Below are 26,867 nucleotides of genomic sequence, written 5' to 3' on the forward strand. Positions count from 1 at the left end.
ATGCTGTTAATGTTTGAGCTGCTGAACCTCTAGGGCGAGTCTCAGAAACTCTACACTGTGTGGAGACGCACAGACGGACACGGCCAACCTGTGCAAAGGCAAGCACCACGGCTGGAAGAAAGGAGCAATTTTTAGATCAAAAGAAGCCTTTTGTGTTACAGGTAAGCGGTGAGCTAGCTGTTGTTTCACTGAGAGACTTTAAAGGCTGAAACAAGGGGTTTGCTGAAGGCTTTGCTGGCAGTGTTAGGAACTCAGCTGTCCTTGTAAAATGGATGTCTGCTTGTGCTGAGGCTGTCTGGTTTGTATTTGATTTGGATCTATTTCCCCTGTTTTCTCTTCACTGAATTTTAACATCTGAAATCAATCATTTTAAGAAAATCAGCTTTTTTTTTTTTTTTTTTTTTTCTTTCTTTCTTTCTTTCTTTCTTTTTTTTTTCCATGGAACAAAATATTTCTGATTGTTCCTGATCTTTAGCCTCCAGGAATGTTCTTTCTTCTCTGAATGTTTATTATTGAAAGTTGCTGAGATATGTGTATGCTAGAGGTTATCCTAGAGATTTCTGTTCAGGTAGGGGAACCAAAAAAAAAAATTACTAGGGATGTAGGGTGCAATGAAACAGAGAAATGAAGGGGGAAATACGGGTCCAGTCCTCATCCAGATCTCAGGCTGCTTTTGCTATTATTTCATTCCTGAAACTGTCTAATGCTGATAAGTTATGTTCATATACACCCAAAATCTATTCTAAGTGATAGAGGAGTACGTGTTTTGGTGCTCTGGTCTTTGGTAGTGCTGTGACTCGGCAGCAGCTTTCAGCCATGCAATGGTTGACACTAAAAATGCACAATGGAGATTCATACCACTCATCACTGCCTTACAACAGGCCCTGCAAAGGGTACCTCATTAGGGCATGATATTTATTTCCAGTAAGGACACTTTGTGTCCAATCCAAGAAATGGCTGTATTTCCACTGCCAAACTTTGCAGTCAGTTCTGGGCAGAGGCACCTGATGAAGACACAGCACAGATGGACATGAAAGAGTGCATTTTCTGTTCCTTATGCTAAGGGTGAACATGCCGCATCCATAAACTTTCTCTTCTCTTGCTCCTTCTCTTCTCCCTAAACCCAAACCAAGCTATTCCCAGGTCTTCTGTTCCAGCTGCAACCATAAGTAATTCATTTTTTGAGGCTCCTGTCTGCTATTGAATGCAGTTGAAATTGGCCAGTGTATTCAGAAGGTGCTGGGAGAAGCAGAGAAGTTGCCAGACAGAGGAATGGCCCACACCTCCATAGACTATCTAATTGCAATATTGGGAGCAGGAGGTATCTTCACAGGTGGTTCAAAATGACTTCTCTCCATCTTGCTTGTGCACAGTTCCATCTCCTCTGGCTGCAGGCAGGGCAGTGAGGGACCTGCTCAACAGCATCAGTGCCAAGCACTGAAGGTTTGCCCTTCAGCCATACTTTTCAGACAGATCTAATGACTTTCCTCATCACCTCTAGTTTCAAAGGTGTGCTGTTACATTTTCTTCCAGTACCCACCCAGCTAGCTCTGGTACATGGAAAAAGCCCAGTAATTTCAAAGGGTGCAATTGCACACATTCATCAGAATGACATTTGCTAGAGAAAACACTGTGTCACACTTCAAAATAAGTGATAGAGGGAGCAGCAATGTGGACAACAATTTCTATATTTGCAGGTCCTATTTTTAGTCAGATGTTAAAGAAAATAAAGCTTAAAAAAGGTATGATGGAAAGGCCAAGCACCAGGGAGGGTGCTGTGCCTCCATGCTGTTTTATTTCAGTGGATGCCTCTAAGGGACAGGGCTGAGATGGCTGACTGATACCTACAGGTGTGAGCCAGGTAAACATGGATCTGCACTGGAGTCATCAGCACTGTACCCCCACCTCACTTCTCTCCAGGACAAGCCTCATCCTTTTAGTTAAAATCTGGAAGCAGTGAGGAAGTAAGATTTCATTTCTGAAGAACCATTTCATTTGCAGGAGGATGTAATACCAGTCACTGCCTTTTTTGGAAAACCAGGTTCTCTTGAGACGTGCAGTGCTCTCTGGTTTGGAAATTTCATTTTCAGTAGCCAGCTAATTTTAAGGGGTGCTCCCTCTGCTTCTGCAAGGTGCAAGGAGTGGTTTTGTGACCAGAAGACAGGGCCCTTAGGGCAGCTTCCACAAAGATGTACAGTTTTCTGTGATTATATGTTCCCTTTCAACATGATTTTGCATTTAGTAAAGCAGAAATGAAGAGGGCTTGTGTGGTGCTGACCAGCCCAGTAGTGAGACCACATGACTTGACATTTTGTGCTGATTTTGACTTATTTCTAGCAGCCACCTGAGGCTCTCACAGCACCTGAGACCTCCAGCAGCCTGGGGACAAGTGTGTTGTTCCCATTCCTGCAGCCCCTGAGAGGGGTGAGCAGTCCTTCGGTGTTCATCTTTATAACTGTATAAAAGTTTACCTGTAATCTCTACGCACAGATAGAGTTGGCCAGCTCATAGGCTTAAAGTTTCTCTCACCTCTTCTTTGCAGGAGCTGAAGTAAATCATATTCCAGTATGTTTAAGCTTTGTGGACTTCAATTTCTGCTTGCCGTTCAGTGGGTGAGTTGCAGCTTTTCCTTCATTTATCTTGGAAGAAAATGTCAAAGGTTGCCCAGGGGCCTCGGAGCTCTAACATGAAAAGAGCTCAGCTAAGCAGCCGTAAAACTGGGTGCTGGAGGACATTGCAACCGTGTATGTGATCCTATGGCCAAAGGTTAAGCAGCCGTGTCACTGATGAGGAAAAAAATATGTATATATTTGGAAGAAACCAGTTTATCTATTTTGCCTCTTATAGTTTCTCCTTAGATACCACGTTTTCCAATAGATTGGCTTTTTTGCCAGTTAAGATTTAAAAATACTGCTGCAAACCATTAAGCAATGCAGACATCTGTCACATCCTAGTGCACTGTCCTGTATTATAACCCGTACATAGTAAATGAATGTTGACTGAGCACTGGAACAGGCTGCCCAGAGGGGTTGTGGAGTACCCTTCTGTGGAGATATTCAAGACCTGGCTGAATGCCTACCCGTGCGACCTATTGAAGGGTACTTGCTTTAGCAGGAGATTGGACTCAATGATCTACGGAGGTCCCTTCCAACCCCTGCAATTCTGTGTTTCTCTGTATTCTATGGCATATAATGGCATATGGTTTAACCCACACATATTAATTATTCAACCTCATTATTTCAAGTACATATATTCCTTAGGTAATTTTGTGGAGATGAAATGTATAAATTTTGCCATTTATGGACCTCATCTTCTACATTCAATAGATTTCCTGGTGTCCATAAAGGCTTCACTGACTGTTTGTTCTTTAGAATTGAAATCAATAGGAAAGCTAGAGTGAATCAAATTCAAGTCTATGAAAAAATGCCTTAAAATGTGGAGACTCCGGGCATAGGACTGGTGTGCAACAGGAAGCACTTTGCTGCAGCTTCCCTTATCAGAGGCAGCGGCACTGGCAGTGCTGATCCCAGGAAGCCATGCCACAGCGTATGGCTGTTTGAAACTGAGCTGTCAGCCAGCTTATTGGCCAAGGAGTAAACCTTATTTCCCCTTTAGGCCCCTGAGGAGTGATTCATGCTGTAGACATACGTTTGGAAACATTTATGGTGCACATAAAGCAATTTTAATTGACAGGAAGAGATATCTCACTTGCTTCACAGCCTGAACTTTGAACCTGTTGGGTTTTATGGTGTCAGCCTTTGTTCCTCACAGTGGGGCAACTCCCGCTGTCAAACATGACCAAGGAAAACCCCTCCAAAAAATGGCCCCGGGAAAACCTCCAGAGATTTATGGGGGTCAGGCTGTGCCCACCAGTGCCACGTGGGGAGAACCAGAGCAATTCAGATTTGGGCTCCTGCTAATCCCCTGTCTTGAGATGAGCTATCAACATCCAGAGAAAAAGCAAAGGGCAGCCATAAAGTATTGTATCCTGATATGCGTAGCTATTACGTGGTTTCTTTGGGTATGTTTCTACAGTCACTAATGCTCACTAGAATTCTTTCCTCTCACCTCACAACTCTTTCCCCAGTTCTCACAATATTCCAGTTTTCCCATTTGCAAGAAGTTACCCTTGCAGGCGAAGAGGGCAAAATCTCTGGCTATTTATAAGCACAATCTGGTGTTATTCAAATGCAGCTTGTGACACACACACACAGAACAGCGCTTTAGGGTAAATTGTGCTGAACTTAGCTATGTCATAGTTGGAATTAAGTTTTCCCTTGGTGATATGTAAACTGTGCTTTTCTGTGAGAGGCTAAATAGCCGTCCTGGCAGCATCAGAACCAAATCCAGGCGAAAAGTCATGCAGCACAGTGCCTGACTCCAAAGAGCTGTGAATAGTGTGGCAATCTCTCTGAATCCGTAGAATAGAATAAACTCATTTTTCCTCCGGAATAAAGAGAGGAAAACTCTGGGAGGATCTCAGCAGGGAGTGTAGCCCAACAACAGCACTGTAGTCCTGGCATGTAGTTTGTCAGCGCTGATGTGACTTCAGAGACAGAGAGGAGAATAGATGTCCTTTAGGATTTTGGTTTTGCCCTTGCAGAACTGCAGGTTGAATTGTCTCGTATGCTGCTCTAAGAGACCTTGTCTTTTTCATTTGGAAACAAGAACTGCCCTGAAACTTTAGGGCAAGTGTGTGCCTGGAGATCTTCGGGCGCCAGACAGGGATTGGTTATAAAAGTCATGAAAAATTTGTGAAAAAAAAGCAGCCTGCGAAGGGATTGCCAGCAGGATATTAGCTGAGCATGTTTGCTGCAGTAGGGCTTTACACTTACAATGTGAAAGCATAGGACCTGTGTGGTACAGACCTGTGTGGCCTGCTCTGATGTTGGGAGTGATGGAACTGGAGACCTGGAGATGCCCAGCTTGTTCCCTCACAACACATTTCATGATTCCATTTGAATTTTCTGAGGAAATAACATGGGGTACATCTCCAGTTCGTTTCCTTCTCCAAATGGGGTGCTGGGTTCCCCAAAGCATTTGTGCTACAGGGTTGCAGGGCTCCTGGATGGATGTGTTGGTTCTGCTAGGGACACTGGTGTGGTCCTGTGACACTTCTGTTTATTTTCTTTTGCTCTTAGTCTAACGGCAGCTCTTCAGTGTGCTAATTTGCTCTTGAAAGTTGGTCAAATATCAGTTCATTATAGAATCATAGAATCATAGAATGGCTTGGGTTGGAAGGGACTTCAAGGATCATAAAGTTCCCAATCCCTGTCATAGGCAGGGTTGCCAGCTGCTAGACCAAGTGCTAGATCAGGCTGGCCAGGCCCCCTCCGACCTGGCTTTGAACACTGGCAGGGGTGGGCATCTACAACCTCTCTGGGCAACCTGTTCCAATCCTTCACTGCCCTCTCAGTAAAAACTTCCCCTGACATCTAATCTAAATCTTCCTCCGTTAGTTTAAAGCTATTCCTCCTTGTCTTATCACTGTATACCTGTGTTTAAAAAAGAAAAAGAAAAAAGCATTCTTTAAAAATGAATACACACTCAGAGATGTTCAGTCAAATATCTCTTCCGTTACACTGCAGCAAAATGACTTGCAATGGGCTTGGAAGTGGAGGGTTTCTGTTTGTGCCTGATGACAACAGATGTTCCTAAGCTGCTCTCTTCTTCTCTCCTCCTTCCCCTCCTCCCCCCCCTCACAGGCCACATGCCAGAATTTGGGGGACCTGCATTTAACTGGACCTCTTAAAGACATGAATTTTTCAATTCCAGAAGGAACGGGAGTGCGGGCCATTTACCAGGTAATCAGTGTCTCCTGATATCCACTTGTCAAAAACCCATAGTCTTCATGTGCTTACCTCAGGGACAATTTTACTGCCTGTGCTTGATGGGACAAGAAGTCCCCTGAAAGGATTTGAAATTAACTTTGATTTCCTTTACCTGTGAATTCAAGAGTCTATATGCAAACAAACAAACAAACAAACAACAGGAGACAACCCCTTCTCTTAAGCAAAAATATTAAGGGCATATTGTATGACAGAGATTAATAATATCAGCATTCCTCGAGAATGGCTTTCCATGCAACTGTGTCATCATTTTCCTTAGGCTCTGAGATTTTCTTCCCAAAACCACAACCACAGAAGGACAGACCCAGCTCCCAGGCAAATGGAGGATGTGTGTCATTATTTTCCATTCCCGTGCTCAGACAAAGTCCTGTCCTAGACAGACGTTTGCTTTGGAAAGAAACCACACTTGGGATTTCCTGCAGCATTCAGGAAATGGTGTGAAAACGCTGTGTTTTGGAGAGGGATCAGAAAACAGCAGATTTTTTGAGCAGACTCTTGCAGTATCATTCTTCAAACCAAGCACACTATTGGCAATAGATTTTAAAAGACACAAAAGCCCAAAATTATTTAAATTATGCTGAAAGCTCTGGAAAAAAAAAAAGTTGATTTTTCTTCTGATTTTTTTCTCATTTTAGTTCACATCTGAGTCTCCCAATGTGATATTCAGAGCAACTGGTGAAAAGGATGGACTAATTGACATTCTGCCAGATACAGGAACACTGTATCTCAATGGGTCTCTGGACTGGGAGACCAAAGCTGTGCACAATCTGCAGGTAAAAACTCAATGAAAAATAAAAAGGAAGGGTTATTTGCATTCAATTTATTTTGGGGGAAACATGAAACAAATAGAGAACTGTGCTGGAATTTCAAATTGTTTATTTTGTCTATATTAATAGCCAGCTTTTTATTTTTTTCATTCTGAGCATTGCTCGAAGATGTGATTTTAGAGTTTTGAAAGATTTTGCACAGGAAGGTTACACTGAGAACAAGAATTATCCTGATGTCAAAACCAATCCATTAATAGTCCTAACATGAGGAGAAAACTTGATTAGAAGTGAAATATGGTGCCACAAGTGAGGCTTGCCTGTAACTGCTGAAGACTGTTGTGGTGAATCCTATGGTTAGAACATGAAAATAAACTATCATAGTCTATTTAGGAAGGTTATTATCTACTGTTCAGTGACAAATGATGTGACTAGAAGATATTTAGACTCAGAAGCACAGATGTAACCTGTGTTAGCAGCAGAAAGTTATTTGGCAGATGTTGGAAGCTACTAGAGAAAAGATGATAGTATGTTTGCCCTGCTATATTCATTCCATAAGGATCTTATCATGAATGCTGTTGGGAGTAGGACAGCAAATAAACATCTTTTTGACTCAGTGCAGCCTTATGCTCTTATTCTATGTCAAAAATGGCATTTCCTTCTTTGAGGCACTGACAGTGGAGAAAGAAGTGATTATGAGAGGATCAGTGTCTGAGCATACAGAGAACGTGATGATGCTTTAGCTAGGCTTAGCTATTTTTCTACAGAACAAGATGTCTAGATCTTCAGGTTTAATGGTTTCATGTTATCAGCTCTAAAGCACACTTGGAATGGCAAGTATTAGAAAGGACAATTTCCTAGCCCAAGAAGTTATTAACTCTAAATTCGCAAATCCTTTACAGACGAGAAGAAAAATGACAGAACTGAATAATGATACTTGGTTAAGTATAAATAATTGTGATTTGATCGATTACATGCAAACAAAATAAAGTCTGACAAATATAATATATACTTGGTGCTTGAAAGTCAAACAAGGCTGAAAAAATGAGAAGTCAGTGTTTGGAACAAAAATGTAATCAGAACTAAGAATTAAGTTGTATTAACAAACCTTTAGATCAGCTTACTTTTCTGGTTGATGTTAACTATGGCACACTTGGATTCTCTATATCATGTTGAGTTTTCTCCTTGTTCTTTAGAAAACTTCCATTTCTGCTTAAAGGAAATCTTTAGGCCAAAGCTGTGCATGAGTAAAAGTACTTTGCTGAGGCTAAAACATAGAAATTGCTCTCTGAAAAATGTCAGCAAATGCAGGAGGGGGTTATTCTCTTTTGCTGACATTGCTTAGTATGGTGAATCTTTGCACGCGGGCTATTGCGGTGAATTGTTCCCTGTTGTTGGAACCACTCGATGATGACTCTCACCAGATTTGTAGCACAATAACAATGACCTTGCATTTGACAATCTGATTTTCATTTAGGTTTTTAAATCCTGAATTTATCTGCATTGAATTATTCTTTTGTTTTTCTTTTTTCTAATCTAGGTGGAAAGCCTGGATAAAAATGGAGAAGTAGTGAAAGGTCCATGTGCTGTTACAATATATGTTGAAGATATCAATGACAACCCACCAAAATTTGACCAAACACAATACACTGGAATTGTGAGGCAGAACTCCCGTGCAGGTAATCATTGTTGTAATTTAATATTACAGTCAGTAAGAGTTAGATAGAAAAGTTAAGTGGTAAGATGAATTGGGTATCATGCTTCAACAAGCTGAAAAAAAAGTTTTCCTTCCTACAAGATTGTACTAAATAAAGATGCAAGCAAGTATAATGTAAATGAATATGCAAAAAAGTGACTACTGTGTGGTGTAAAGGGATGAGTGTAATCAGAAATTTTTCATTCTACTTCTTGCTTTGCAAGTATTACTTAATAGGGAAATATTGCTGTCCTCTTCATTGCACTGAAAAGGAAAAACAAACAACTCTATGCTTGAAGAAGTCCAAAAGTTAGAAGTTGCCTAAGTTTATGCAGAAGGAGAACGTTAAAAGTATGTAAATCTTTGAACATCAGAGTAGACAGTATTTGCCAGAGAAACTTGAATTATGGATTGCAGAAATCCATTCCAGTCTTGAGGAAGTACCAAAGAGCAGTTTGAGACCCATATTTTGGAAATGAAACAAATAGCTCAGCCAGCTCTATCACTGTGACCATGGAATCAAGAGGAAACATTCAATAATATGCATATTAGGCTATATGGAGCTAGAAAACCATTCTGCAATATTTTGGTGTATACTTTAACCTCATCCAAGGCAAAAAGATTTTGAATGTTACATAGGTGCTCAAAATGCAAAATTTTGTTTATCTTACCGTGCATCTCTGTGTTGTTTTTTTTTTCATTTTATGATTGCTCCTTTGTTTACAGGGAGCGTATCACAACTCCTTGTAAGGCATTCTTCTCAGAGTGCTTTGAGTTGAACTGATTTGCATAAGGACTACAAAGTGACTTTAAAGTAAGAGATACCAGTGAGCTACAATCCAGTTACAGGCACTCTTTGGCTGGTAGAGTTATCTCTTCCATTTCTACATCTACTGGTTTTCACCCCCGTTGTGAGCCTATTAAGCAGAGATAGTGGACCCGTGGGGTGGCACACAAGAAATGTAATCTCCATGCCCAAACATAGCTTAACACAAGAACTGTGAAATGAAACAGAAGCAGCTCACTGCAATCTGACTTCTTGGCTAGTGAGCTCTACACAGATGGACTATGTGTTGAGACTAAATTGTTATCACTGTCTCTCTAATCCAAACAGGCAAGCCCTTCATGCGTGTCCATGCCACTGACCTCGATGATCCTAGAACTCCCCATGCGCAACTGAACTACAGCATTCTCCACCATTTTCCCAATCCTTATGCAGAAATGCTTTTCCAGATTAATAGTTTAACTGGAGAAATCTCACCAAGTAGGACAGGTATGTAAAATTGCTTGTCTATCAGAAAAGAATCATATATTTCTGGATATGCATAGAAACAAAACTCTGAATACATTAAGCCAGATCCTGGGGTTAGTTCTGCTCTTTGAAATCTAGAAAACCAAAAGCAGTAACCTGAAAAATACAGCTTGCTGAGATTTGTACAGAGATCCATTTGAGGAATAAGCTTCCAGCAGATGCAGAAGCAAGATGCATATAGTAGGCAACAGTCAGGTGGAACATCTCCCAGCCTCTGCTTCATTTCACTTACAAATTTTTGCTCTGTCCCTAGGCTCTTACTACTTAGACCCCCAAAAGCAGGACACCTTCACACTCGTCGTCTCTGTGAAGGACATGGCAGGGATGACAGAAAATGCTTTCAAGAACAGTGTTGACGTGATCATCACTGTGAAGGAGAGCCTGTGGAAGGCTCCTCCCACCATCACAATTAAGGAAAACTCAACCCAGCCCCATCCTGTCAATATCAGCCAGGTAAGGCCCTTGGCTTCAGTTCCTGCAAGGCTACTCAGTACCACAGGATTGTTTTATTCCAGCTCACCGAGTTCAGTGATTAATTCTCCAGGACTTTAGCACTTCCCAGTTATTTTTTGTATGTATGATATTGTTAGTATGAAATTAATGGGCTAAAGGTATGGAGATAGAGAGGCTAGACTTTGTCCTTCAGTTTGGAGAGGCTGGTAGCATCATTTCTGTGCAAGAATATCCCATGAATGGTGGAAACTTTTGAAAATTTTCTTATAAGGTAGCGTCTGAAAGAAAAAAGGTATCTTACATGGCTGTTTGCCACAATGTGAAAGATAAAGTGAGGACACCCTGAGTGAATTAGTTTAGAGACTGAAATGTAGAGGTCTGTGAGAAAAATCTTCGAGGATAGTAACAGGTACTTCTAGTGACAGCAGATGTGTGTTCTCTGCTGAAGATATGATCTTGCATGGGTGTCCCAGAGGATGGAAAACCCCATGTAGTCCCTACAGGGGTGAGCTGTGTGTCTCTTCTCATCCTCTCAAGACACACCATGGTAGTTCCTGATGTGTGGCAATTTGGTGCCTCTGCGATGGTGCTCCTCTTCTCTCCTGCTGTGTTTTTTCACCTTTCTGTAACACATAAGGTCCTCCAGGCTTTGGACAAATCAAGAGCTGGCCCAATAAGGTAATTCTGAAGTTAGCCTTTTCTGTCTACAGAACAGCCTGTCAAGGGTCCAGCTTCACTGCAGCCCCGTTGTGAATAGTTCCCTTTACCCAGAGACATCTTCTGTGGCCACTTTTGTGTCACATAATGCACATGCTTCCTCTACAGTACCTAAGAAGGGCTTAAAAACCTCCTTCAGATTCCTGCATTCTGATGGTATTTCTCTTCTGATATTTCACTGAGCAAGCAAAATATTTTGCCCATAATTGCAGAGTGAGAGTGGTATATGCACCAATAAATATTAACCAACAGACTGACAGCCTTTCAGAAATGTTTGACTTAGAAAAACACTTTAGCACTGGCACCCTCAGTGCAATCATCTCCTGGGTCTGGTTGAATTTGTCCAACTGTGTTTGCAGGACTAACTGCTTGGGTGCAGTTTCCACTGGCCTCAGTGACAGCCCAAGGAAGCCCAGCTTGAAAAATAGGTGGAAGAACAGTTTGGTGCTCACATTCTAGGTGGCTCGTATATAAATTGTATGTGGCAGCTGTTGGTGTGCTGATTCTGCCTACTGGAAAATGAAATGCAGTTGCTGTTAGAATGTATGAAGTATAAACAGTAATATCAGCTCCTACACTAGTTTGACACTCCTTACTTAATTTAATTTTAAATCTGAAGTACCCCACTAAAGATTCTGTGTCACAGACATTGATGCATTTAATGAGCTTACACACACTTATGTGCAGGTAGGTAGTGGATATTTGCTTTGATTCTCCACGTCTCTGCATTAGACAAACCAAGAACAACAAGCTGTAAAAGGCAGTGAGAAGAGATGGAATAGAGGAGTCTTAAGACAGTTTCTTCTCCTGTATTGCCACTAATCTTCACAAAACCCTCTCACAAAAAGATAGCCCATGTTTGACAGCTGGAGAAACTGAGATAAAATTGCTTTACCACAACTATTCAGAGAACGGGAGTAGACTCTTGGCCAGTTTTTCTGAGCCTTGTCCTGAGAGCCTGCCAAACTGCTAATTTTCTTGTTTATGTATCTAACAGGAATGCAATCTTTTCTGTTTGTGGCCCAGAAATGATCCCTGTTAAATCTCAATCCACACTTATGACTTCCTGTCCTGACTAATTTTTGTGGTTTTAGGTGCAGTCAAATGAGCCAGATGTAATTTATGAGGTTTTTGAGAAAGAGAATCTGGGCAAGCTCCCATTTTCCATCGATCAGAATGGGTTTATTTATGTGACTGAGCCATTGGACAGGGAAGAAAAGGATGCTGTAAGTAAACACGTGCAACTTAGCTGGTGGGAGAGAGCATAGTGGGAAGCTGATTAGTGGTGTGGGAGTAAACACAAGGAAGCTAAGGAGGACACGGGGAAAAAAGGAAATTAAAGTTTAATTTCTTAGTAGATGTGAAAGCCTATTTACCTACTATACTATAAGAGAGACTTATGTTTTCTACCCTACAGTACTTCCACGTGGGTCTGGTACAGCAATCACCACCCACGACATTATGTATAATATGCAGTGCAGAACACACCATGGCAGAGTTGTTGGTTCACAAGAAGAGGATATTCTAAATCCACTCCAGATCCCAGACAGCATAGCAGAGGAGAAGTATTAGTTGCAGCTGTAACTGTAAAGTTACCTGAAGTCCTCTATATGATGGGCTTCTATACAGAAAACCCTCTGTTCTTTTTTGTTGGAGGAAATCTGGGGACAGAAAGGCTAAGGATCAGTTATTCTGAAGGAATCCCTTCTTTGGATGTAACAGATTCACTTGTAAACCGACAAAAATGAGATATTCCTGCTTTTCTTGAATTTTTGAGAGTAAGTTCTTGGGACAGTGACATATTCAGGATTTTGCAGTTCTTTTGAGAACTGAGATCTTGTGTACAAAGGTATAATGGAACAGCTCTGAAGTAAACAGAGGGAAAATGCTGAATGGTTAAATGAGGGAATATTTCGTTTGCATCGAAAGCTCCCATAGTTATCTATTTAAATGCAAATATGTCATTTTAGACATTCAACACACCTAATCTCAATACCCTCATTGCAGTATTCGTTCTTTGTGATCACAAAAGACAAAGAAGGAGAACTGGTGGACAAACCTCTGAAAATTAATATAGTTGTGGAAGACATTAATGACAACCCCCCAGTGTGCCAGAATGCCGTTACTATACTTGAAGTTCAAGAAAATGAAAGCGGAGGTAAGAAGATATCTTCCATTCATTCATACACACATAATTCTGGTCCTCTTATTTTTTCCGGCTGGCTGCAAACAGAGACAGAAATTTGGACCCCAAAGTGTAAAACATTCTTCCGTGCTGACAGCCCTCTTGTTTCCATGTTGACAGTTCACACAGAAAAGAGATCAATAAACTGTCTGAAGTCAGATTCCAAAACTGCATTTAAAAAATAGTCTGCAATACAAAACATAACATTGCATTTTCCCACAACCACGGGTTTGGACTAATGTTAAAATGTTAAAAGAAAATGTTAATGTTAGAATGTTAGAATGTTAAAAGAAAACAAACAAACAAAAACCCCACATCAAACCAACACTTAAATTATCATTTCAGTTGTTATCATTTCTATAAATGTTGATCTGAGCTCATTTCTTCTCATCCTGGTGCTCCTCCAGCATAATACCTCTGACTTCAGTGGGCCATTACCAAAATTTACTTCTACGTCTTCACATCAGTTATTTGGTTTCAAGTCTAAAGTATCTATTGCAGATAGATCAACAGACACTTTAGATCAGAACAAATAGCACAGGTCCAGACCAGCTGGTTGGAATGCTAAAGGAAAAAAACTATAAGAAGTCAAATGATTGTGTCCATTGCAGAGTTTTCCACTGAGCTGTATATTTATTAGTGTTGCTGTGGTCAGTGTGTACCTCTGAGCAGAAATAGGAGCACTGTGCTATCTGGCTGACTCTGTTCTCCCCTCTGTCCCAGGAAGCAGCATTGGCACTCTGTCTGCCACAGACAATGATCAGGAAGACACTCTCAATTCTCGACTGAAATTCAAAATTCTGAGTCAGGATCCTGCTGTTCCTACAAGTAATCTGTTCTTTATTCAGCAAGACACAGGGGTTTTGCAGTTATATGGCCATTCATTAAACAAGCGCGTTGCCTCTAACTATTCCCTGAAGGTGCAGGTGACAGATGAAGGTATGTAATGCTTTCTGTTATATGTTGAAGTAATTTTGTTCACATCCTCACTGTCCAAGAGATTAAATGAATCCTAGAGAGTTCACTGGAAGCATCACTGGATGCTGACCTGCTCCAGAGCTGTCCTTCCTTGTTCTTGAGGTGTAGAGATGTTCAGCGTGACTCACAGTGCAAGTGATGGAAGGAAACCAGCTCTAAGGCAGTGCATGGTTAAACCAAGCACTTTGTTAACAAAAGATTTCCTTGCACAGGGAAAAAAAAAAAAAAAAAGAGAAGATGTATACTTGATTTTTTACATATCGCATTTCTTCCCTAAAATTTCTCATACACACTCATAAATACATGAATAAATAAATAAATGCATGCAGAGAGTCCAGATAATGTATTTCAGAAGATTTAGAGCTGAACTTCATCTTTAAAAAACATAGAATCATAGAATGGACTGGGATGAAAAGGACCACAATGATCAACCAGTTTCAACCCCCTGCTGTGTGCAGGGTCACCAACCACCAGACCAGGCTGCCCAGAGCCACATCCAGCCTGGCCTTGAATGCCTCCAGGGATGGGGCATCCACAACCTCCTTGGGCAACCTGTTCCAGTGTGTCACCATCCTCTGAGTGAAAAACTTCCTCCTAATATCTAACCTAAGCCTCTCCTCTCTCAGTTTAAAACCATTCCCCCTTGCCCTATCACTATCCATCTTTGTAAACAGCTTTACTCCCACCTGTTTATATGCTCCCTTCAAGACTGGAAGGTGACAATGAGGTCTCCCTGGAGCCTTCACTTCTCCAAGTTAAACAAGCCCAGTTCCCTCAACCTGTCCCCATAGGAGAGGTGCTCCAGCCTTCTGATCATCTTAGTGCCCTCCTCTGGATCTGCTCCAAGAGCTCCATGTCCTTCCTGTACTGGGGGTCCCAGGCCTGGCAGTACTACAGATGGGGCCTCACAAGAGCTGAGTTGGGGGGACAATCACCTCCTTTTCCCTGCTGCCACCCCTTTTTAATGCAGCCCAGGATATAACAATCTTGTCCATTATGCAAGATCCCAGGAATCCTTTATGGTTCACTGTATGGAATGTAAAGCTTAAAGCCTTGAGCTGAGGTCCTCAAAGAAAGGTAACATTTGTGTTTGGAGGAACACCCTTGCACACAAAGCAGCGAGATGAGCCCCTTAGTGAAACAGCACCACTAGGAAAATGTTGCTGGAGGAGAAGGCAGTGAATTACACACTTTCTTGAATTCCAACCAAGAAATTTTTAACTTTCAGTTTATGGAGCACATGTGGAAAACACAAAAATCCATCTATACTGGAATAGCTTACAGACAGACAGAGTTTTAAAATCACAGTCCCCTAGCTAGGGTTCCCTGATCAGGCAGTGGGCAGATTTATTGGGATCTGAAGTTAAATCTGGCTGGAATGAAAATTAGGGCAGTGTCCAATGGCCCGCCAAGAGGACAAGGTAAAAGAACATCGCGGGGGTAAATTTCTATACGCGAAAGTGATATTGGGAAAGATGGCACAGCTCATAGCTGATCTATAATAAAAGAAAAGATGAGGGAAATGAAACAGGATGAGCCAATGTTGAGGAAACTGGAAAGGTGAATGGTAGGACAGAGAGTGAGATTTTCACTGATTACGGGACACTAGAAATCAAGTTCTTACAACAGCAGGGCTTTGCTTGGTTCAAGCAATTTGACAGTGTTCACTTTTGCACACAGTGAACTCTTTCAGAGCAAAGTTATTTTTGGCACAAGGGTTGCTGTGACATTGCTTGTTCTCTTTCCGTGCAGTTTTCCAGACAATCTGTGATGTGCAAATACATGTCATTGACATCAACGACCAGATTCCCATCTTTGAAAAATCAGATGTGAGTATTTATAACACCATCTTTGATGTTCCTAACAAGCTTTTGACAGATGTTTGAGCATGACTCAATGTCCACAGAAGTCAGTGGGAAACTAACCATTTACAGAACAGGTAACAGAACAACAGAGTGAGAATAAAGTCAAGGAATTGCTGCAAAGCCTGCTTGCAATGTGTATCCAGACCATAAATGGCAGTGCTTCTATTAAGGCTGTTCATTTCAGAAGTGTATGTTCTAGGGAGGGGAAGAGGGAAGAAGAGACTTTAAAATTGATTAAAATGGCAGTCCAATCCAAACATAGACCTGCTGGCCCTTGATCCAGAGCAAGTGTCAGGCTCTTGCCTTTCACTCTGGTGAAGCTGCTGAAGCCTACAGACCTTCCCTAACTTTAGGCAGTTGGCCCGTCTCGCTACAGATGCTGCAGAGGCCAACATGCCTATACCTGATGTACACAAGATCCTGCTGTACTTCAGGCAACGGAAGCACAAGGATCAGGAAACCTATCCAACTCATCAGACGTTGGTGGCCTCTTGGGGAAGTTGTACTGGTTTTTGGGCTTTGCTGACCACATTGCCCAGCTATCTGTTGGTTCTGTGCCTACGCAGAAAGCTCTTTCTTGCCAGAAATTCTCAGTTGAGGACCTGTTCTCAAAATTGCTGGGTTATAGCACACGTCAAATACAGTAAGTTATGCTAGACTGCTAATGTGGCAATGATCAATAGTGCAATAGAACAATTAAATATTCAACAGTCTCTGTGATCAGGGTGCTCAGTGGGAACAGAGCAGACCTCTGTACTGTCCCTTCTGCTGTGAGCATTGCATGTGCTTGGAGCAATTTCAGCAGAGGACGTAAAAGCTGCCCCAAAGGGTCTAGGACTGCTAGTTTGGACTGTACTGGTCGATTACCCATGGACGGGGATCCCCTCATACTTGCTAAATGTGCAGCTAAAAAAGAAGATAAAGCAGCTTTGCTGTACTGCCTTTCTTGCTGACCTTGGGCAGTGAGTTAGCCCAGCTGTACTATTGAGCTTATTGCAGAACTCGGGTTTTAATCTACAGATGATGCTCACTGTGTCACATCTCACCAATCTCTTCTCAGTATCACAACGTGACTGTTCCTGAAAGTCTCCCAGTAGGAACGGTGTTATTAGAAATTCAAGCTACTGACGGGGATGAGCCTGCCACAGGCAGCTCCCACATCATTTACCAAGTGAAGGAAGGAGATCCAAACAACGTGTTCATTATAGAGACAGATTTCGAGACAAACCGAGGATTCCTGAAGATTAACAAGGTGAATAGATGGATTTGTTCTTCTCCTATATATGCCTACACACTGCTGCTGGCTCTGCTGTTGCCCCCTTCTCTAACAGAGCAGGAGATCTTCATGTACCACAGAGGAAAAATTGCATTATTGGAGTGATTGACTGCAGCCACAGTGTACACTATCATGGAACTGATCTTCCACCCTACTGGTGATCTAGGATGTTGGTGGCTTTTGCCCCCAAGCACAGGTGAAACTGGCTTGATTCAGCATAGGACAGTTTGTTCCTGCAGAGACAAATGCTGACTGTGGCAAAGACAAAGTCAGCGTGTGCTGAGGTGGCTGATAAATCCCACATGCTGAATGTTGGAATCAGAAACACAAGGAAGGTTTTCCACTGAATCTAGGCATTTTAATAAAAAAATACTTCTCCCTTTGAAATTAGCCTTTTTGGAAGGGCAAGAACTATGGGTCTGAAAAAATGATTGCTGAAAAAATGATTTTCCAAGGAGTGACACCTTGTTAGCATCAAGTTTACCTGCCACTAGCCAGGCCAAGAGCAGTTATTCAAGCTTGACCACAGTATCATTTCTTTCTTGAGGAGGCAATTGTGAGAAACTCCATGGTGCAACAATCCTCACAAGACTTTTATAAGCCAGAGGTCATCCAAGGCCTTCTAGTATGGAGCTATAAATACTATTGTTGTAAACAGGATATTAAACAGTTATTAAACTTAGTCAGGCAGGTGGCAACATTATTAGGAAATGTGGTTGCTGAGGAACCCTCCAAATGGGCATATGGTTTCATTTAAATTGACTGTTCCCAGTGTCATTTTACTCTTGACAGTTCTCCTTTATTTCCTCTATATCATGGGAAGAAGAGGATTTTGCTGTTTCTCATGGTGAGAAAGGCAGGGGAGCTCCTCTCTGCCCTCTGGCAGCAGCACTGAGGACCTCTGCCTGTGCTTTGCTGACTCCTCATGGGTCAGGCTCTGCCAGGTGGGCCACAGATGAAAAACGAGAACATTCTCACATCAATCTGGTGCTTGCTGAAGCAGGCAGTGGGACCATTGCTTAAAGTACATTTTTCTGATTTATCCAGGCTCTTGATTTTGAAACAGCTGAAGTGCACAACCTGGTGATCAACGCCACAAACCCCGAGCCTCTGGTGTCAGGAGTGCAGTACAATGCTAGCTCCCTTACCTTGTTCAAAGTCTTTGTAACAAATGTGGATGAGCCTCCTGCCTTCCACCAGGAAGTTTACACTGCAGAATTATCTGAAGATGTTCCTGTAAATACTCTGGTCACGACAGTGGAGGCCCACGATCCTGAGGGGGATGCTGTACGGTAAAAAATGTGACAAATACTTGTTTATTTATTGTACTTAGGATTTATAATTTTCTTTCTAATACGAGTAAAAGGTGTTTGGAATACAGAAAAAGTTTTTTTTTTAAGAAAAGCTTCCTTATTCTTATTTCCTAGTAGAAGGAAGAGATGTTGTTGAGTGGTGGCCAGTGACCTACCCACAGGAGACTTCCAGGCAGTGCTTTTTCAGTCATCTATCCATCTGTGTTGTGACAAACACTGCCAGTGGGGCCCTGGAGCAGTGAAACTAAATGTGGAAAAGAACAATATATGTCTCCAGGAAAAAGTTAGAACTGGTTTGAAAATAGCAGGGTTTCCAAATGCACATTACCAAATGTCTTTAAGGAATGAATGATGTACTGAATGCTCCCAGGAACCAGTAGGGCAGTAGCTGATTTTCGTGTCTGTCAGGCAACTTCAGCACTTTTTATCCTAAAACACAAAAATAATAGTGACGCTCAGGTCCAGGACTGATCATTCATTCATTTTCTTTTCTGACGGTCAAAGACTAAAGATCTACCTTCACTCTGAATGCAAGGCTGTGTGCAAGCCAGTTCCTATGCTTGTGAGGGGATGCAAAACCTCAGACTGGCTCATTTGGTGCCTAACACTTTGTCATAAGGTCAAGATGTCTTCAGCCTCTGCCAGATCTCAGATCCATGCACAAAGCTGTGCCACATGGTGTGAATGTACCTTTCACAGCAGTGTTGGGTAGAAAAGCTATTTGTGGTTCTTTCTGAACAATTCCCAGCTAGAATGCTGAAAAGATCAATCCAAACCAAACAATCCTTGAAATTTGACTAAACACCAAGTAGTTAATGGAGTTGCAGAATACAACCATTAGGCCTTCTGTGTTTTTTTATTCCCAGTGGTTTATCATCTGGCTTTCTACTTTTCCCTAACTTTTGGGAACTTAACAGGCTTGGCCTTCAGTCAAAATGGTTTGACAGTGAGCCACATAGTCCAGAAGCTCTGGGGGATGATGACAGAGACAGATGACAGGAATTCATGTTTACATGAACCACATTTATGCCAAAAAATAGGTTGAAAGAAGTACAATATAAAGAGTAAAAATGTACAAGCATGTCAGCATGCTGTTTTTAATGTAACGAGTACTGAAAGAACAAAAGTAGTCAATGAAAGATATTCAAACAAATGTTTTTAACTGGGTCATGTGTTCATGGTTAAATTTGTATAAATACCCAGAGACCTTGCGCTTTCTTCTTTTTCTTTTTTTAAACAACAATATACAGGCAATTAAGCAGTGATCTTTAAAGCACTCCCAGTTTCAAGGCTGCTCCTATGGTAATCATACAGCAGCCCAGCTCAGGGTGCTGGCCCCTTGCTTATCCTGGCTCTGCTGCTTTTTATGTCCCTGCCTCCTATGGCCTGTGTCCCCATAAAAACCAAGGCACGGCAGACATGATGGGGAGAGAGGGGTATGGCACTGGGACAGAGCATACTTCTAGATCAAAAGCTAGAAATATAGCAGGTTTTACAGTTACTAGGAAGGTGAAGCACACATAAGCTGGAGGAGTGGTGGCATTCCCATAGTTCTGCTCTCACTCTATACCCTCTGAACTAAATCACTACCAGAAATGAATGGGTTTGACCTCTCTTCCTCTGTCTGTCCCTTCTGGTTGGCTGTACTACTTGGACCTTTCTCTTCAAGTACAACATTAATCTAGCTACTTGCCTATGATCAATAAAGTATTTTCTCTGTCAACTTTTCTTCATAATCTGGAATAGTGTACATGCTTTTTTTTCTTATTTCTTTCTAAAGATATTCCTTAGAAGGTGACTGGAGAAAATGGCTGAGGATTGATTCAACCACTGGGCAGATATACACTGCTTCTGCTTTGGATCGAGAACAAGAACAAGCGTACAGAGTTAATGTTGTTGCATCAGAGATAAGTAAGTGATGAAACAACTACATACACACACAAATAAATCCTCTGCCCTTCTTGGTGTATGAGTAATGATTGTATCTCCCATGAATTCATGAGGACCGGGCAGCAAAACTGAACACATGAAAAGTACAGGAACATGTGATACATCTTTAGAAGGATATATCCCTTAAGAATTAAACTTTCTTAAAGGATATTTTGAAATTGCAGAACATGAAGATTAAAACAGCTTTCATGAAGTCAGCTATCATAAACCATTATCTTTGCTTGAGCAACAAGGCATACAGTGAAGATCACAATTTCTTCAATGTTTTCAGCATCAACTTTTTTACCATTCTTTTTCTCCACAAATATAAAGATTTTAGATCTTTTGGTAGGCATGTTTAAGGTTCCCAAAAACATATCTGGAGAGTAACTTGTAATCCTGAATGGGATTACAAATCATTTTATTACAAATAAAGCTAATGGATTAGTTAGTCTGAAATACATTGAGGTTCCTAGGTCCACTAGCATCTTTGAGGTAGTTCACATGTGGAGATTTCCTTGTGTTTTTTAAATCAAATAGAAGTTAAAAACTCTGGGCTATATCTAACTGAATAGGTATAAATCTTGTTTTCCCCCTTATTAAGCACTTATTAAAAATAATGCTGTCCTCTGTTGTGGAGGATATAAAGATGCAGTTGCTGTATGTCAGGAGGAAGGTGTGCTTCCTCAAACACTGAGTTGGAGTGGGGCCATTCCTATAGGAATGGGCAGAAGAAATAACAAGATTCTGAGAGCTTTTCCCGAGTATCTTATGTTGGCCCTGTGGCAGGGTATTGACTTGTGTTTCTCATGTACAGAAAAGAGAGAGGAAATGTTTGGAGTTTCACACTTAAAAGAGTGCTCCAAAGAGTGAGTGCTCTGACCTTGAATACAACTGTTTCTCAGATACAGTGGTCTAGCTGCCTCCTTTGGTTTGCCAGTGTTAGTTGCCAGTAAGTTAAGTTAGCAAGAAATAAATCACACTGTTTTAAGAACTGGTAGAAGCTACCACCAGTCTATCTGGATCTCCTGAGACCTTGCCTCCACTTTCTGTGAATAGAGTACCACCTCCCACTGCCCACATGATGTTGCACCAGGATATCTATAAGATAGTTGCAAATGAACCAACCCAGCCTCTACATCCAAGCTGTGATTTGTAATTTTGCATTCTGTTAAATTCTACAGATAACGCGGCTCAGAAATTCACAGCACCCTTAGTATTAAACTTAAAGGATGTGAATGACAACCCTCCACGGTTAAATATGGATTATCCTGTTTTCTTCTGCTACCCGCTCAGAGGAGGAGAGAAAGCACTAATTCAAGCTACTGATGATGATGAACAGAAATTTTACACAACAATTACCTTTTCTCTCAAGGATGATATTGATACAAGAAATAATTGGGAAATCTCAAAAGTCAATGGTAAGTTAATAAAGTTATTCTTATAATGAAATGAGGCTCTTTAAATTGTTTGGGAAATATAACAAAATATTGAATTCCTTTCCATTCCTACCATCACATACCCAATATTTCAGGTAGAAAAAAATGTAAGTTGTTGAGAAATTCCGTACATTTTGGTATGCATTTATTAGAACACTGAAGTATTTATTTACTTATTTATTTAAGAGTAACATTAAGCACATTGCAATTTAGTATTTCGCTGCTACTGAGGAGAGAAGAAACATATAAGAATAAACTATACAGTAAGCTTAGAATAACGTAAGTCATTTCTGACAAAGTTAGAGATGTTTGTAAATTGTCTATGAGTTACTGCTATTTGTGTACCAAGAGAAGTCCTGCCTCGCAATCCAACTATATTTTTTGAAGGAGGACAGTAAGCATGTGAATAAGAAGAGTGCTGGGTTGATAAAGCCCATTCCTAAAAGTCTTCTGATGAAATGTCTCACTAGATAAGTCTGGATTGGCATGGTGAGAGGAACAAGTTTTGAAAGAATAAATTGTCCAAAAATCAGAAATTGGAGTAAGTGGTCAGCTCTTGCGCAGAGGGAATTCACATTTGGTTTTCTATACTATTTTTTTTGCTAGGAACTGTGCAGTTCTACTTATCTGCAAAACACGTGGATGTGCAATAAGGAGGCCAAGTTCACTGGTGATCCAAAGTTATTTGAGTAGAAACCAGTTGACTGTAGAACTTCTTGTCACAGGATATTTTGGATATAGAAATATTCAACAGATTCAAATAAAGAAATTAGATCTTGTCCAGGAAGTCCTTGAAGTGAAAATGAAGGCTAGGAGACTATTAGGAGAAAATAATACATATGCTTGTCTTTTTTATTGTAATCTTCAGTTACTGTTTAATTCAATTACTGGATAAGATATAGGCTTAGATGGACTTTTAAACTGATCCCAATGAATGTTACACTTGTACATTTCCCAGTTTTAGGTTGTCTTGGACATGTCAGCGTAAGAGCAATAGAAAGCTGATTTGTCCTCCATTTTCTTGGGAACAATTTTAGTTGGTTTTGTCTTATGAGAGTACATGAGGATTGATACTCTTGGTTTATATGTGATAGCATCACAGTAGCAAAACGCAAGATTAGATTTGACTGCTGCAGAAATTAAGAAGGAAATTCTCTGGCCATATGACACAAAAGGCCAGACTGTGCATTCAGACAGTCCCTTTTGACTTCATGTTTGCAAACCAGTAAGACCTAGAAAGACCTGGAGGAAAACAGGAAGTGCCATCACGTGGAAAGCAGCCTTAAGAAAAAACATATGCAGCTGCAATGAATGTTGAGCTAAATTTCTTCCCTGTGCTGACACTAATATACCTTTTTGTTATTTACAGCTACTCATGCGTACCTCTCTCCAAAGCATACTAACTTTGAAGAGAAAGTATATACTGCTCCAATGATAATTAATGACAATGGAGTACCACAATTGGAGAGAGAAGTGGCACTTGAAGGTATGCTATGCTCAGAACTATTATTTCAAGACAACAGTAACGTGTAAGAAAGATCAAACTGCACTGTTAAACTTCTCATTAACTTCATGGCACTTCTTTTTGCAGTAAGCATCTGCACGTGTTCAAGTGAAAATTCATGTTTTATACAAGTAGAACGTGAGCACTCGAAGCCAAGCACCGGTCAGGCAATTGGGATACTTCTTGGCGTCCTGATAGTTATTGGTAGGTGATTTCTTCTTGGCTGACATGAAGTCTGGTCTTTGAGATGCTGCTGCTGCATTGCTGACACTAATTCACTTCTTCTGTGGAGAGATGTCATAAATGTTGCAGAATAAGCAAAAGAGAGATTTCATACCTCAGATCATGATCCTGTACCACAGTTGCTGCAAACTTGAAGGTTCTTGGTCATAGAAACACAATTTCTTTTGTACTGCATGTTCTTCTGCATGCAAGTATAATGGCGTAGAAGGCTGTTATGACAGAAGAAAATCCTACACTTATAGCATATTGCCACTTTATTGCTAACTACCACCTTTTCCCCACCAGAGAATGGACTGGAAGCCTGTCTTGGGCTTTCAGATTATAGTGAAAATAGCAAAAAAATGTCCAGTCATGTCATGCTATTTACTGTCTTTAGATTTCCAGTCATCTGCTACCCTTAGATTATAATTATTATTTCTTTCACCTGTTTGAGCTTTGTAGGTTTCCATTTTCCAGAGTGAGAATAAATTGAGTTGTGGAAAACTGGCACTTCTTTGAACAAAGTAAATTATATTAAGTGTTACCATGAGCTTGAGCTGACGGTCCTTTGACATATGGCTTAAAACTTTTCCAAAACAAGACATAATATTTTTCTGGTATTCTTTTTATGAAACATAAGTGAAAAATCAGTGAGGATGATTGTTGATGGGTTCCAGTACCCATGCAAGTAAAGAACAAAAAGAATTCAGTGCACAACACCCTGTGATTTTTGAATGTAATGATCACAAGCACCAGAATAGGAGACTGTGAATGAGCCATGAAGAAGAGAGGAAAGATCCATGGAGAAAATCAAAGAAAATGATTAAATATTTTATAGACCTCACATTCAAAGAGTAGGGTGAAGCTACAGGATAAAAGTGGGGGGAAAAAAAAACGAACACACAACTTATTTAATAATGATGCCAATTTGTAGAGAGAATGAGTCTCCAAGAATAAGTTCCTATTTACCCAAAAAGACAAAGACAAAATAGTATACATCAAACCCTTAGAGACAGAGAAAATGCTAATGCACATTTGATGCACACATGTTCATATTTTGAAGAGGTAAAGGGAAAAAAAAAAGGGATCCAAAAGACCTACAATGGAAAAAGCCATGCTCAGATTAAGTAATTGACAGAGAAAAACATTAATCTGCATCTTTATTCTCTCTGTTCAAGCTTCTTACATCATTTTTTTTGCACAATGCCTTAGTTTGATCCCTCTCCTAGCATGATGCTATATGTAAATACAAATGATAATGGGTAACTAACTGAGAATATTTTAATTGCAAGAGTCGGCTGGCTTTAGAGAGCACAGTAAAATTTGCTACCACATTGTAACTTCAAAACAAAAGAAAACAACACAGTGCATGTAGCTCATAAAAGACTTTTAAAAATAATTCCCAAAATGATTTTACACAGTTTATTTTTCAACATAATTTTTCCACTTTAAAGGAAAAATGAGACGATAGCGTCTTAAGGAGAGCTAGCATGGATCAGGGATCAGAGATGGGCAAGGAAAAAAGGAAGAGAAAGGTATCTAAAACGTTTTTGAAATCTGGCTATACAACAATGCTGAGTTTGACCTTGTAGCTCAGAAGGTACGATCGTAAAAACAGTCGTTTTTTGGAGGTGTGTCTGACACAAGAATGAATTCCTGCATGAGCTAAGGGCTATCTGAGACCTCAGCACTTTTTGTTCCAAAAGAAGGGGTCCTCTGTAGTCTTACTTTATTTGAAAGAAGCATTGACACTGGAAAACAATTCAACAAAGCACAAAGTGAACTGCAAACCTTCAGCCAACATAGTTTGATGGGACAAAGTCTTTCATTCAAGCAAAATTCTCTCTCTTTAAAAGAGTTTCTCTCATTTAGGAAAGGATGAGAGAATCACTGAATCACAGAGTGACTGAGCTTGGTAGGGACTTCTGGGTCCATGTGGTCCAGCCCCTCCCCCAGCAGGGACACCTACAGCAGGTTGCACAGGACAGCTACTCAAATATGAATGTAAGAGAACAGCTGTGGAGGAGATATTCAGGGCAGTGAATGGGGTCCATGAGCATACTGCTGCCCCAACACTGCATGGTCATTCCCCAGAGCCATTTGGTTTCATTCAAGTTGTGAAGCAGTACATATATTGCAGTGTCACTGTCAGTCTCTTTGCTGAAATACCTTTTCAGAATGTTTTCTTTACTGACAAGTTTTTCTCTCTGTTTTTCAGGTGCAATTATAGGAGGTGCGTTTTTTCACATGAAATACAAAGAGAAAAATAAGAAGAAGAGCCAACAGAAAGATGCAAAGGATCAGTCTGAAAGTGATAAACTGAATGCATGACTGCTTATGTCATCAAGAGAAAAATGCCCTTTGGGCTGGGGAGAGGTGACCTTTGTATCTCCCAAAGCCCAGAAGTGTATTATCATGAACTGAGGATACAAGCATGGAAAAGCAGGCTCCCAGGGTCTTGTCCTCACTTTTGCGGGTAATTATATTCAGCAACATACACTTCAGCATCAGCCATTAGTAAAAGAATCAGCTTTGACAACTGTTAGCTCATGACACCACCAAATGCTGAGCTCCTGCAAAGATCAGTGTATGGAACCAGTCTTTGTTCGGCAGCTAACACAAACACGGACTTTCCGGAGGACTAACATTTTATTTGGCTGTACATCTACTGCTCTATACCTCTCCATAAGTATTTGAACAGCAGAATGGGGAATAAAATCGTATTCTACATTTGAAGATGCATCATGAAGTATCAGGAGTTCCTTTGAGTCTGAGCAAAGTTCCTTTGAAACACTGCAATCTGAAATCTGCCCTGGGTCATATCTACCTGCTTACATTATTCTGGTGAATCTGTGCCAGCAATATTCACTAGCAATGTGACATTTTGGTTTTTTGTTTATGGGATCCAGTTTGTGAAGTGCCATTGTCTTTCATTACAGTTTTGAGGTTAAAAAACATGCACTGAGTCATATGGAAATTGAGTGATGTTCTGTTTTATCATACGTGCAAATATTTTGCTTGCCTCCTACACACTTGAGAAGAATAAAAATGTTCTTTAATGGTTTTAGTGTCTATTTTTATTAAGAGAGAGAAACAGTGCATGTGAACAAACCACTGCTGCTTGGTTATCTGTAGTGTTTAACCCTTACATCACGCGTATTGAAAATGGCTGTCTGATAGATGCAATGGTTGCTGAAGGTACTTGTGTATTGGCTTCAGTAAGGACTTGGACCAAGAATGACTCTTCAAAACAGAAAGCTTTTCTCATGACAGCATGCCTATAGAAGGCATTCCTGGTGACAACTGGTTACAGTTTGAGGGACGCTTTTAAGCTATAAATAAAAGTTGACAAATATTTTGTTAAA

The 26,867-nt window shown here is 40.7% G+C and overlaps 1 protein-coding gene across 2 annotated transcripts; it reads left to right on the top strand.

The window, feature by feature from the left end:
* Window positions 1-26,566, top strand: CDH17 (cadherin 17). 2 transcript variants are annotated; one of them, XM_042839936.1, is made up of 18 exons: window positions 1-161; window positions 2,543-2,612; window positions 5,706-5,804; window positions 6,485-6,622; window positions 8,154-8,292; window positions 9,424-9,582; window positions 9,875-10,074; window positions 11,886-12,017; window positions 12,799-12,949; window positions 13,700-13,915; window positions 15,707-15,783; window positions 16,880-17,071; window positions 18,143-18,387; window positions 20,189-20,319; window positions 21,522-21,758; window positions 23,146-23,262; window positions 23,368-23,484; window positions 25,721-26,566. In XM_042839936.1, the coding sequence occupies exons 2-18, from the start codon at window positions 2,568-2,570 to the stop codon at window positions 25,831-25,833; spliced, it is 2,508 nt and encodes an 835-aa protein (XP_042695870.1). In that variant the 5' UTR covers window positions 1-161; window positions 2,543-2,567; the 3' UTR covers window positions 25,834-26,566. The 2 variants fall into 2 exon arrangements, with proteins under 2 accessions (XP_042695870.1, XP_042695871.1); XM_042839937.1 differs by lacking the exon at window positions 1-161 and adding an exon at window positions 218-298.
* The last annotated feature ends 301 nt before the right edge of the window (window positions 26,567-26,867 follow it).

The sequence above is a fragment of the Centrocercus urophasianus genome, unplaced genomic scaffold (genome assembly GCF_019232065.1).
Source record: "Centrocercus urophasianus isolate 14NV4802_14NV808 unplaced genomic scaffold, USGS_Curo_1.0 seq_11, whole genome shotgun sequence".
Taxonomy (NCBI): Eukaryota; Metazoa; Chordata; class Aves; order Galliformes; family Phasianidae; genus Centrocercus; species Centrocercus urophasianus.